General features: G+C 46.4%; 1 protein-coding gene and 1 non-coding gene across 2 annotated transcripts; both read left to right on the forward strand.

Annotated features, from left to right (window-relative positions):
* The first annotated feature begins 11534 nt into the window (after positions 1 to 11534).
* Positions 11535 to 11613, forward strand: TRNAI-GAU. The gene has a single exon. It is a non-coding gene; the product is annotated as a tRNA-Ile (tRNA).
* Positions 11614 to 12104: 491 nt separating this feature from the next.
* On the forward strand, positions 12105 to 12437 carry LOC119530432 (40S ribosomal protein S24-like). Its single transcript, XM_037831470.1, has one exon. It carries the CDS (start codon positions 12105 to 12107, stop codon positions 12435 to 12437), a length of 333 nt encoding a protein of 110 aa, XP_037687398.1.
* Positions 12438 to 13306: the final 869 nt, after the last annotated feature.

Below are 13306 nucleotides of genomic sequence, written 5' to 3' on the forward strand. Positions count from 1 at the left end.
AAAATCCAGAGGTATGAACAGTAGGTGATCCCTCAGCACCATGGAGCAAAACAAAACCAGTCGTACCTTAGGAGGCACTGGAGGAAGATGCCCAGTGATGAAGGAGAGAAAAGGAAATCCCAGTAGAAAACAGCATGTGGACCAAAGGCCTCTCCCTTCACCACCATACTGGCATCGACCCAGATGGGTTAATGTATGGGGAAAAAAATGAATCTCAGCCTTTAACATACATCATACACAAAAAGTAGCACAAAATAGTCATAGAACTAAACACAAGAGCTAAAACCATAAAACTTCTAGAAGAAACATAAGAGAAAATCTTCATAATCTTGGGTTAGGCAATGATTTCTTAGACAAGACATAATCATAAGCCATAAATGAAAAAATTGGTGAATTGTACTTTATCAAAATTTAAAGTTTCACTTGTCAATATACACTGTTAATAAAATGAAAAGACAAGCCACAAATTGGGGAAAATATTTGCAAAACATACATCTGACAAAGAGCTTATATACAAAATACATAAATAACTCTTAAAACCCAATGATAAGACAAACAACCCAATTAAGAAATGGGAAAAAGATTTGAACATTATAAAAGCAGATAAACAAATGTGTAATATGCTCAGGAGAAAATGCTCAACATCGTTAGTCACTAGGAAAATGCAAATTAAAATCACAATAAAATGCAATCACATATCCACTAAAATAAAATGTCTCAACAAATTAAAAAATATTGAAATCATATGATGTATCATCTCCAATCACAATGGAATGAAGGTAGAAATAAATAACAGGGAGAACTGGAAAATTCACAAATATGTGGAAATTAAACAATACATTTTTAAACAACCAAGAGGTCGCAGAAGAAATCACAAGGGAAATTAGGAAATATATTGAGGCCAATGAAAACAAAAGCACAACATACCAAAACTTATGGGATGCAGCAAATGCAGTGCTGAGGGGGAATTTTATAGCTATAAATATTTACATTAAAAAGAAGAAAGACCTCAAATCAGATCTAACCTCATAACTGGAGAATCTAAAAAAAAAGAAGGGCAAACTAAACCCAAAGCAAGCAGAAGGAAAGAAATAACAAAGATTAGAGAGGAGAAAAATGAAATAGAGAATAAAAAACAACAAGGAGAATCAACAAAACCCACACTTGGTTCTTTAAAAAGATCAATAAATATTATCATCTTCAGCTAGACTGACATAGAAAAAGAGAGGACACAAATAATCAAAATCAGAAATGAAAGATGTACTACTACTGACCCCACAGAAATAAAAAAAGATTATAAGAGGATAATGTGAACAACTGTATGTGAACAAATTAGATAACCTAGATGAAATGGGAAAATTCCTGAAATTTTATTCTTGGGGATCTTGAATTTTATGAACAGAAAGAATTTATTTCCATGTGAAAGTCTTAGATATGATAAAGTGTTACTTTACCGACTATTGCATTAAATTATTTGGGAATTCAAATACCTGGAGTAGCCAATTGCAATTGATAGTACAAAGATGGATAAACTTATTAAGTGGTGGGGGGAAGCACACTGGGAAGAATCATCTATCTTTGGATTTTTCCTGACTCAAAAATATCTCTATAAAGAGTATCACATGTGGCATGCTTGTTAAGGATTTTGTTATGTTCCCCACTTAATCTTAGTTCCATGGATTTGTAAGCACTCTCCTCTAAGTAACCTGTGTCTAAAGATTAAAAGGAACTATACTTTTAGCAAAGAAGGAGGAGGAGGAGGAGGAGGAAGAGGAGGAGCAGGAGAAGAAGGAGAAATAGGAGATCTCAATAAACTGATAACTAGTAAAGAGATTTAATCAGTCACAAAAACCTACCAAAATAGGAAAGCCCAGGAGCAGGTGGCTTCACTTGTGAATTTTACCAAACATTCCAAGAAGAATTAAAACCAATCCTGCTCATACTCTTGCAAAAAAAATTGAAGAGGAAGGAACACTCCCTAACTCATTCTATGAGGAAAATATCACCCTCATACCAAAGCCAGATAAAGATACCACAAGAAATGAAGAGACCAATATCATTTATGAATATAGATACAAAAATCCTCAACAAAATACTAGCAAACCAAATTCAATAGCATATTAAAGCAATTGTTTACTATGATCAAGTGGGATTTATCCCATTTATACAAGGATGGTTCAACATAAAGAAATCAATGAATGAAATATACCACATAAGTAGAATGAAGGGAAAGACCACATGATCATCTCAACTGATGCAGAAAAGGCATTTGACAAAATTCAGCACCTCTTCTTGTTAAAAACACCAATAAAACTAGGAATAGAAGAAAATTTCCTCAACATAACAAAGAGCACATATGAAAACCCAGAGTTAACATCATATTCAATGGTGAAAGACTGAAAACTTTCCCTCTAAGATCAGGAGCAAGACAAGGATGCCCACTGTCACTCAACTTTGTACTGGAAGTTCTAGACAGAAATTAGATAAGAAAAAGAAATAACAGATATCAAAATTAGAAAGGAAGGAGTGAACCTTTCCCTATTTGAAGACGGCATGATCTTATGTACAGAAAATCCTGAAAGCCACACCAAAGCTACTGGAACTAAGTGAATTCAGCAAAGAGGGAAGAGTACAAGATCAATATGCAAACATCAGTAGCATTTCTGTGTAGTAGTAATGAATAATATGAAGAGAAAAATAAAAAAAATCCATTCACAATAGCAACTAAAAGAAATATCTAGTAATAGGAATAAATCTAACCAAGGATCTAAAGGACTTGCACAGAGAAAACTACAAAACATTGCTAAAAGAAATCAAAGAAGGACATTCCATGATTATGGATTGGAAGACTAAATATTGTTGATATTAATTCTACCAAAAATGATTTACAGGTTCAACACAATCCCAATAAAAACTCCAATTGCCTTCTTTGCAGAAATGGAAAAGCCAATTATCAAATTTAGATGGAAGAATAAGGGGCCATGAATTGCCAAAATCCTCTGGAAAAAGAATGGAATTGGAGGACTCACAAACTTACTAATTTTAAAACATATCAGCAAGCTAAATTAATTAAAGCAGCATTGTCCTGGTAAAAAGACATATAGAGCTCTTTTCCTCTCTGGCTGCTTGAGGATCACCGGGCATCATGAATGACACGGTAACCATCCGGACCAGGAAATTCATGACCAACTGTCCGGCGCCTTCTCGCTCGGTCCCGCGCGTCCTGTCCTCGGCCGGCAAGGAGAACAGAGGGAAAGAGGGAGAGACGCAGACAAACTGACACTTGAGGTACGCAATGGCAGTGAATGCAAGCCTTTTACTGGAGCCAGGAAGAAAATTTTCTCTGTTACATATTCCACACGAGGCCCTATACCCCGTGGGAGAACAACCTCTATGCGGCCGTCAGGCACGGCTCCCTGTGGGCTGTCTCCCCGAGGCTAGCCCGGGTAATTTCTTATATACAATAGTTACAACCAATGTGCTGGCAGTACGCAAGCGTGTACAATAGGCTAGCAGCAACCGCTGCCTCATGCGTCATATGCGGAAGCAGGATACGGGCGCCATCTTGGCTCAAACGATGGGCGGGGGCTACTCTGGAGCAGGTCGCGGCGTGTCCACTAGGCCTTAACCCGGAAAGCGGCTCCCCACATCTCCCCCTTTTTTATATATTTCAACCCAGTGTCTCCATTGATGAGTGTACTCCCGTGGGCCTGAGTGACCCACTACATGTTTTGGTGCTTTGGGGAGTCTGGACTAGGCCCCTGCCATTTTACGGCGGAACCTCTGGCACCGACCAGAATGCTTACCTCATATAGAGACCGGAGAGCCCGTGAGCTGGAAACAACGTGACTCTCCCTACAGTACTTCGCCTCGTAACTGGGGAAAGACGGTTGGGGCAGGAGAGTGGCAACCAGCGTCAAAGGCGTCACTAGGCGTCTCTGTGCAATAGCCAGAGTCCAGTCTGGCCACAACTGGGACTCCGCCTAAGAGACTCGCCTGAGACAAAAATTAAGACTGCTGGAGTTATATGTTATATCCGGGATACGGCCATGGACTTTGCCGCGAACCTGGCCCCAGAGCGCCCCACCCCGAGTGGCCGGGACGGGGATCGATCAGTATAGAAACTACTGTTAGAAGTACTACAGGTTGAAGACATAGCCATCATAGTGGTAACGCGCAGTTGCTGCTGTGCTTGAAACAAGCGTTCTAACAGGCATTTGACGATTACTAAACCCACCAACAACCCTATAGCGAGGAGAACCCAAGTGGTCAGATTGGGCCACGAAAACCAGGAAGTAACTCGGTTCCACAGGTCAGTTACCAAACTGACAAGGTTGAACTTAACGGGGGTCAACTTAACGGCCCCAATCTTGTCCAGGCTGACGTCCACCTGCTGGGTAAGATTGGTAAAAGTTGGCAGATAAGTATTTTTAAGCCAGTCAGAGACTTTGTGGGTGTTAGCAGTTACATTGGCCCTGACCGGAGTGACGCAAAGTCTGAAAAGGATCCATCGGGTGTCACACAGTTGCTCGACTGTTTTCCAGAGCCCATCTATCTCCTGTCCAAGTTCCTGTATTTCACTTTGCATTTTCTGGATCGCTTGCGAACTCAATTCTAACATTAGATTGTGGGCGTGCAACGCGTCCCGGGTGGCATTGGCTAAAGTGTTGACTGTTTCCATCGTCAGGGCGATCTGCTCCGTTGTCCAGGCTTGAAGCACCGCATTCCCCACTGCTGGGACGAACAATGAAGCGACGATGCCGCCGAGGTTCCACAGCCAGCCTTTGACACTTCTTGGTTTCCTGTTAAGGGAGGGATTAAAAGGCCCAGAAAACGGAAAGTTTTCCGTTGATACAACCTGGGTAATAGGGCCTACCCAATCAGTGGTATTGACCGGGACCCAAACATAGCTGGGACGGTAGGTTAGGATGGCGTAGGGAGGGAATCCGTTCCAGCATTCAGACAGGGTACAGGGGACGCTGGAACAGTTGAAGGTAGGCTCTGTAGAGAGTAGAAAGGCGAAGGGAGGGAGCACACAAACCTGCCTGTGCAAAGGGAAGGAACAATTCTTATCAGCATATGTTCCCTCTGCACCCGAAAAAGAACAATTGGGAGAGTTACCCGTCGCGCCGGTTGACGTGTTGGTAAGGGTACCATTCAATAGCATGAAATAGCGCAGGTCCAGACATGCCCCCAGGGGGTTGCAGGCCAAATGCTGAGCGAAGGTTTGGATACGGGAGGCTTTGGGGTCGATTAATGGTTCTCGACATTGGTTTACGGTACCCCACGCCGATGCCTCAGTATATTTTCGGATCTTGCTTATTGCTGTGAAATTACGTATGTGAGGGCGCACGGACCAGAGCCACCAGTCCTCACTTAAGAGGAACGGGTGCCTCACGGGCATACAGCTGTGCCAAGAGAAGTCCCCCAGAGTGGTTTTCCTGTGCAGATCATGCGCGCAAGGGGAGAAAGGAGGCTGCGGGGCATCAGGATCTCGAGAGCAGTTAAGGACTGTTGGTCTAAACCCAGAAAGCTTGAGGCATCTTTTCGTCTCATTTTTGTTAAGCAACCCCTCACAGTCCTGTTGATAGCCAGCCGAGGTATTAAGAAATTCTAGCAAGACTCCAAAAGTCACCTGAGTGCAATGGGTATCACAGGCAGTACTTGTGCTGTTTGCGCAGGAACAATTAGCTATAGAGCGATTAGCAAATGAAAGGATCAGCGTGTCATCGGTTAGAGGAAAGGTCTCGTTGAAGGTTATGGAGGAAACATTGGTAGGCAAAGGTAGATGATGGAGGCTAAGAGTTAAATTAGGAGTGAAGAACTGAGGAGAGGCGGGGGACCCCGCAGAAAAGGGAGCTAGCGTCGGGGGATGGTGCCAGAGGCCCCAGAGGAACTGATCTTCTCCCTGAACCACTGCAACACTGCTGAGAAAGAGAAAACAAATCAGGAGGGTATTTATAGGGGAATAGGGGTTGGGATCACCGGTCCTCCCCCTGGACGACGGGGAGGCGGTCAGGATCATTCTCATCATCTTGCTGGTCCTCTTGCTGGTCGTCACCAGCGTTGAAGGTTGGGTCTCTTGTGTCATGTTGGGGGTTCCCCAATTGGTCAGGCTGCAGCTTCTCAGCGCTCTCGGGCGTTGATACGGCTCTCACCAATCTCTCCGGAACCCACACCGGTTGACGTCCTGGTTCCTGTGGGAAGACACAAACAGAGCCTCTGGCCCAGCTGAGCACGGGGTCAGGGCCTTGCCACTGTCCTGACAGGACATCCTTCCATCGGACTAGACCTCTATGTGGAGGACTCGGGGTGGTGTGCTGAAGGGCAGGTGTCATGCCCTGTGAATTTTCATTTAAGAAATTATACGTGAATAAGGCTACAGACAGTTGAGCCTTTGGGGATAGGCCGTGACCTATCCCCTCTTTCTGTTTTTTGAGCAAGTCTTTCAGAGACCTGTGTGCTCTTTCAATGATACCTTGTCCTTGAGGGTTGTAAGGGATTCCATGCTTCAATTGTACTCCCATATTATCACAAAATTTTTGGAAAGTTTTACTGGTATAAGCAGGTCCGTTATCTGTCTTTAACATTTTTGGCTTGCCCCACACTGCCCAAGCGGCAAGGCAGTGTGCAATGACTTGGTGGACTTTTTCTCCTGTCTCAGCAGAGGCAAATAATATTTGAGAACATGTGTCTACTGACACATGCAGGTATTTGATTTTTCCGTACTCTGAATGATGAGTGACATCCATTTGCCAAATGTCTCCTGGGACGAGACCTCTAGGGTTAACTCCCACAGATGGGATATGCTGCTGAGTAACACAATTTCCACAAGCTCGGACTATGTCTCTAGCGGCCGCTCGCGGTATACTAAACCGCTTAGCCAGGGTACCTGCATTGATATGAAATTTGGCGTGGAACTCTCGGGCTTGCTGATATGGTGTCAGCACGGGGAAGACGTGTGGCTGTCGAGTGGCCACATCTACTATGTGATTTCCTTGGGCCACGGGACCAGGTAGGCCTGAATGGGCCCTAATGTGAGTTGTGTAAAAGGGATGTTGCCTAGTATGAATCGTCTTTTGCAGCTCGAGAAAGAATGTGCTTACAGTGGAGGAGCATTTTATAATGCCCACAGTTTCTAGGATTTGTAGAGAATTTACGACATAAAGGGAATCAGAGACAATATTCAGGGGGCCAGGAAACTCTCTCAGGACTTTAATAGTAACCTGCAATTCAACCCACTGCGGTTTTTGTGGTTGAAAAAACACTGTTTTGGGAGTGTCCCCTTCCACACAATACGCCCCTGTACCGGAGCTGGAGCCATCCGTGTACACGGTGAGGGCGTTCGCTAGTGGCCTAGACGAAGTCACTTTGGGAAAGATTACCGGATGTTGGGTGACAAACTGTAAGAGGGGGTCTTTGGGATATTGGTTATTAATACATCCCGAAAAGGTGCATCGGAGAACAGCCCATTGATCTATGCATCCGGTAAGCACCTCAATTTGTGGGAGAGAGTAGGGTACTCTAAGGTTTTTTGGTGGTTGGCCAAGGTGTTGGATGGCCTTCTTGATGGCCTCCAGGGCCAGATCTGCAACTGCGGTAGGGTAATGCTCTAAGATCTTTTTTGGAGAAACTCCGGGGTGGATCCAGAGCAATGGCCCCTGTTGCCACAGCACCGCCGTGGGCTGTGACACCGTCGGCAGCAGGCAAGCTTCGAAAGGCTTATCAGGGTTTATTCTTTTTAACGTGGCACTACTGAGTGCCTGTTCTACTTGGCATAGTGCTTGTCTCGCTTCAGGGGTGAAGGACCGGGGCGAAGCTAAGTCCGGATCCCCTTTAAGCAAGTCAAACAAGGGTCTTAATTCGGCATTGGGTAACTTCAGATATGGGCGAACCCAATTTATATCTCCCATGAGTTTTTGTAAGTCATTGAGGGTGTTCAGTTTATCTAACCTGAGAGACACCTTTTGGGGGGAGACTTGAGTAGACGTAAGTTTTGCTCCCAGGAAGGTGACAATCTCGGTCATCTGGATCTTCTCTGGGGCTATTTCAAGATTGACCTCTCTAAGTGCAAGAACCAAATGTGATAGTGCAGCGTTAAGGAGATCTGGGCTTTCATGAGTCAGCAAGATATCATCCATGTAATGAAGGATCCTTACTTTGGGGAATTGCTGCCGGGTATCGGCCAACTGTGCAGCGACATACAACTGACACATGGTAGGGCTGTTGGTCATGCCCTGGGGCAGGACTGTCCACTCAAAGCGGTGACAGGGCCCCTCTTGGTTTAGAGAGGGCACAGTAAAAGCAAATTTTTGGGTATCCTCTGTGTGAAGTGGGATAGAAAAGAAACAGTCTTTGATATCTAAGATGATAACAGGCCAACGCTCTGGCAGGGCCGAAAGGAGGGGCAACCCCATCTGAACGGGCCCTAAAGGCTCCATGCAATTATTGATGGCTCTTAAATCGTGCAGCAACCTCCACTTGCCTGATTTTTTCTTTATAACAAAAATAGGGGTGTTCCAAGGTGATGTGGAGGGAATGAGGTGGCCCTCTCTTAGCTGATCTGACACCAGAGTGTGTAATGCGGAGAGCTTTTCCCGTGATAAGGGCCACTGAGGCACCCAAACCGGAGATTTGGTCTTCCATTTTAGCTTTATGGGTGTGGGTGGGAACATTCCCTCAGTGGCCCCCAGGAAAAACCCAGGCCTTGCTTGACAATGTTGGAGGTAGCTTGTATGGGCTCTACACGTCCCTGTAACGAGGCTCCTAAGCCTTTGCCAGGGACATATCCCATTCCTTTTAACAATCGCTTAGAGGTTGGGGAGCAACCACTGGTCAAGGTAACGTCCATCTGGGTAAGAATGTCTCTTCCCCACAGGGAAACAGGCAGGGCTAATACATATGGCTGAAAACTACCTTGGTGTCCTTCTTCGTCTGCCCAATGAAGGGCAGCGGCACTCAGCATGGGTGCCGAAACCTGGCCTATTCCTCTGATGATATCTTCCGCCTTGCACGTCGGCCAGGTAGAGGGCCAGTCCTGTTGTCTTATAATTGACCGATCGGCCCCGGTATCTAGCAGGCCTAGGAAAGATCTGCCTTGTACCTTGATAGTCAGCATGGGTCGAGACTCCAGAGACATATGGAAGCCCTCAAAAACTTCTCCTGAAGACCCAAATCCCTTATCTCCTCTCTGTCTGGGTCTACTCTGAAAGAGTGTATGCAAGCTGGGTAGGAACAAGAGCTGTGCCAGCTTGTCACCTTTTGCAATGACCAGCGTACCTTGCTGAGATTGTACCATAATCTGGACGTAACCTGTGAAATCTGAATCCACAACACCTGGTATGACACTTAGTCCTTTCAGGGCTGTGGATGCTCTCCCTATTATGAGCCCAACAGTCTTTGCTGGCAAGGGCCCTTTAAAGGAGGTCCCTACCAACTGGACACCCATGGAGGGGGTCAGTACGAGTCTGGAGGTGGCACAGAGGTCCAGTCCCGCTGACCCAGGGGATGCGCGAATTTGGGCGGGCTTCGTGTCGCCGGATGGCATGCAGGGGGGCCCACCGAAAGGGTGGACCCCCCCTGCCCGTTTTTTGGGTCCTGTTCAGGACGGCCAGAAAGGCGCACACCTTGCGCATCGAAGGCTGACCTACAGTCTTCTGCGCGATGAGGTCCCTTGTGGCAACGGCCACATAGTCTGGTTGCTGCATATGGTCTACCAAACTGTGGAGTGGCAGGTGGTTGACCTTTATTGGGACAGTTCCTCTTAATATGTCCCAGCTGGCCACAATGATAACATCCTCTGGGCTTCATTTCTAGTTCTTTAGATTTCTTTGCAGACACTTGCAAGGAGTTGGCTAGCATGGCAGCTAGACCTGCATTAGTTAACGGGCTGCCAGCATCTCTGCAAAGCCGAACCCAGTCCGTCAGCTGTTTTCCTCTGTTTTGTGCTAAAATAACTTTACATTCTTTATTACACTGTTCAAATATCATTTGTTTAACTACAGTCTCTGCCACCCCTGGATCTGAGAAAATTCTCTCGGCTGCAGTTTGCATTTTGGCTACAAAGTCCACAAAAGGTTCTGTGGGGCCCTGATGAATATTACTGAGCGAGGCTTGAGCCTCTCCCTCACCTGTCAGCTTTTTCCAAGCTCCCACGAAACAACGGAAGATTTGGGCATAGACCTCTTGAGGGAACCGCGTTTGATTTTGGGCATGGGCTCCCCTCCCCAACAGCATGTCTGTATTCCACGCGCCATGTCTTCCCACTGCGTTCCTAGCCGCTTGTTCCTCAGCTAACTCTTCAAACCACGCTTTCCAATCTATAAATCGGCCTGGTGGCAAACAAGCACGGGCTAACTGAACGATATCTGCGGGCGTATGATTTAGGGCGGAGAGGTTTTCAACCATGTTCAGGGTATAAGGGGCATTGGGGCCGTACTGATGGACAGCCTGCCTTAGCTCTTTCAAAAGTTTGTAATCATATGCTTCATATTGGTTGTTGCCTTGGTGGTTAATAATAACCGGGTACATTTCTGGGGATGGTTCTGGCTTAAGTGGTTGGTACCCACCTAGTATACCGAAAGGCCTAAAGGTGAAAGAGGGGACCCATTTCCAGAAATGCCTCCCTCCACATTCTGATGGTATGGGGTCTAGGGGGCCTGAGTATTCAGGTGGGGGATACGGCTGTGGATGCCCCTCCCCCGGCCCGCCTGCAAGGGGCTCCGGGTCCCGCAAAGGCGGACCATCGTGATTATCGGATTCGGGCACTAGTGGGAGCTCTCGGCAAGGGCCTTTGGCGGAGCCGCTCAACCAGCCCACCGGAAGCCGCGGCGTTTTTTGTGACGCGGCGACAGGAGCCGGCGGGGCGGAAGGCCGCGTGGGTGGGGCGGGAGGCTCCTCCCAAGCAATTAATGGAGGCGCTTCCGCTCCCTCACCGTCATCACTACCCGATTCTGAGGCAGAGGTGTCCGAGCTACCACCACTCAACTCTGGCTGCTTGCCTTTATGTGAGCCGGCCGCAGATGACACCGACTGGGTTTCTTGGAGAGCGTGCCGTACCTCTTGCAAGGCGGAGGACGGACTTAGGCCTGTAGTCGACTCCAGTTCAAGGACCGCGCGGACGGTCTCCCATATAGGGACTAGAATTGGATCCAGACAAACGCCCGTCTGACGCGCCCAGTCTATATCGTGACCAAGCTTCAGCCAAGAGGGCAGACTAAGGCTGCCGGTGGAGGGAAACCAAGGGGCAAAAGTTTCAACATCATCGAGAAACCTCTGTAGGGAGCTTTTCTTAACTGAGATACCCCTCTGCTTCAGGAGGGTTTTTAAAGGAGCCAATAAAGGCGAACTTCCAGACTGCCCCATGCTTGCAGTCGGCGCTGTACTTTAACCACTCGGAGAGCTCTTCCGAGTCCCCGGGACCGCCTGAGAACCCACGGGCCCTGACTCTCACGTAAAAGAAACACTCACCTTCTCGCGCTGATCAGGCGCAGGAAGTCCGCTGCAGTGAAAAAGGAGCGAGGCGAAAGGTATGTGCCCCGTACGGTTAGCTCAGTTGGTTAGAGCTTGGTGCTGATAACGCCAAGGTCGCGGGTTCGATCCCCGTACGGGCCACCACTTGTCCGGCGCCTTCTCGCTCGGTCCCGCGCGTCCTGTCCTCGGCCGGCAAGGAGAACAGAGGGAAAGAGGGAGAGACGCAGACAAACTGACACTTGAGGTACGCAATGGCAGTGAATGCAAGCCTTTTACTGGAGCCAGGAAGAAAATTTTCTCTGTTACATATTCCACACGAGGCCCTATACCCCGTGGGAGAACAACCTCTATGCGGCCGTCAGGCACGGCTCCCTGTGGGCTGTCTCCCCGAGGCTAGCCCGGGTAATTTCTTATATACAATAGTTACAACCAATGTGCTGGCAGTACGCAAGCGTGTACAATAGGCTAGCAGCAACCGCTGCCTCATGCGTCATATGCGGAAGCAGGATACGGGCGCCATCTTGGCTCAAACGATGGGCGGGGGCTACTCTGGAGCAGGTCGCGGCGTGTCCACTAGGCCTTAACCCGGAAAGCGGCTCCCCACAACCAACCGACTACTTCAGCGGAAACAAATGGTCATCGATGTTCTTCACCCTGGAAAGGCAACAGTACCTAAGACAGAAATTCGGGAAAAACTAGCCAAAATGTACAAGACTACACCAGATGTCATCTTTGTATTTGGATTCAGAACCCATTTTGGTGGTGGCAAGACAACTGGCTTTGGCATGATTTATGACTCCTTGGATTATGCAAAGAAAAATGAACCCAAACACAGACTTGCAAGACATGGTCTGTATGAGAAGAAAAAGACCTCCAGAAAACAGCGAAAGGAACGCAAGAACAGAATGAAGAAAGTCAGGGGGCCTGCAAAGGCCAATGTTGGTGCTGGCAAAAAGAAGGAGTAAAGACTCTTCAATGACTTGATCCGTGATTGTGCAGATTTTACCAGAGGATTAATAAAACTAAAAACTTTGATATGTTTGGTTGTTTGAAATATATTTGAAGTTTACTGGAAGTGTTACAAAATCAGTTCTGCTGTTATGACAGATTTAGATTGGTGCTCAGGGTTCACATTGTCCCATTAAACATTCCGTCATGAAAACTCAATCTAATGATGGGAGTGTTTGTCATTCCTTTAACTGCATGAAGATCTGAGGTGCAGAACATTGGCAACATGGGATCATCTAGGCCAGGCTTGTGTGCATACCAGTGTGCACTTAGTTGGTCTCTGAAAGAGATCTGAATCATTTTTGGTCTTCTGGACTCCCAACTTATTGTTACTTAAATTGTCTGCTGATCACAGTGGGAATTAAAATTTCTAGAACACATTTCCATCATTTATCCTGAAGTAAACAGGATGTCAAAATTGAAAAAACAAACAAACAAACAAACAAAAAAGACATATAGACCAACAGAATCAAATCTAGGGTTCATAAATAAAACCTCACATCTATAGCCAATTGATTTTTGACAAGGCTGCCAAGGCTACTTAATGTGAAAAAATAAACTCTTCAACAAGTGGTACTGAGAACTGGATATTCATATACAAAAGAATGAAGGTGGGCCCCTGCCTCACAGCATATACAAAAATTAACTCAAAATGGATCAAAGAGCTAAATATAAAAACCAAAACTATTAAAATCCTAGAAATAAACATCCTTAGGACCTTGTTTCAGGCAACGATTTCTTAGACTTTACAACAAAAGCATGAGCAACAAGAGAAAAAATAGATACATGGACTTCATCAAAATTTAAAACTTTTGTGCATTGAAAC

Source organism: Choloepus didactylus, chromosome 3 (genome assembly GCF_015220235.1).
Source record: "Choloepus didactylus isolate mChoDid1 chromosome 3, mChoDid1.pri, whole genome shotgun sequence".
Lineage (NCBI taxonomy): Eukaryota > Metazoa > Chordata > Mammalia > Pilosa > Megalonychidae > Choloepus > Choloepus didactylus.

Bases quoted from the DNA above. Each gene is read 5' to 3' on its own strand.
- LOC119530432 (XM_037831470.1), top strand. From the start codon at position 12,105: ATGGTCATCGATGTTCTTCACCCTGGAAAGGCAACAGTACCTAAGACA.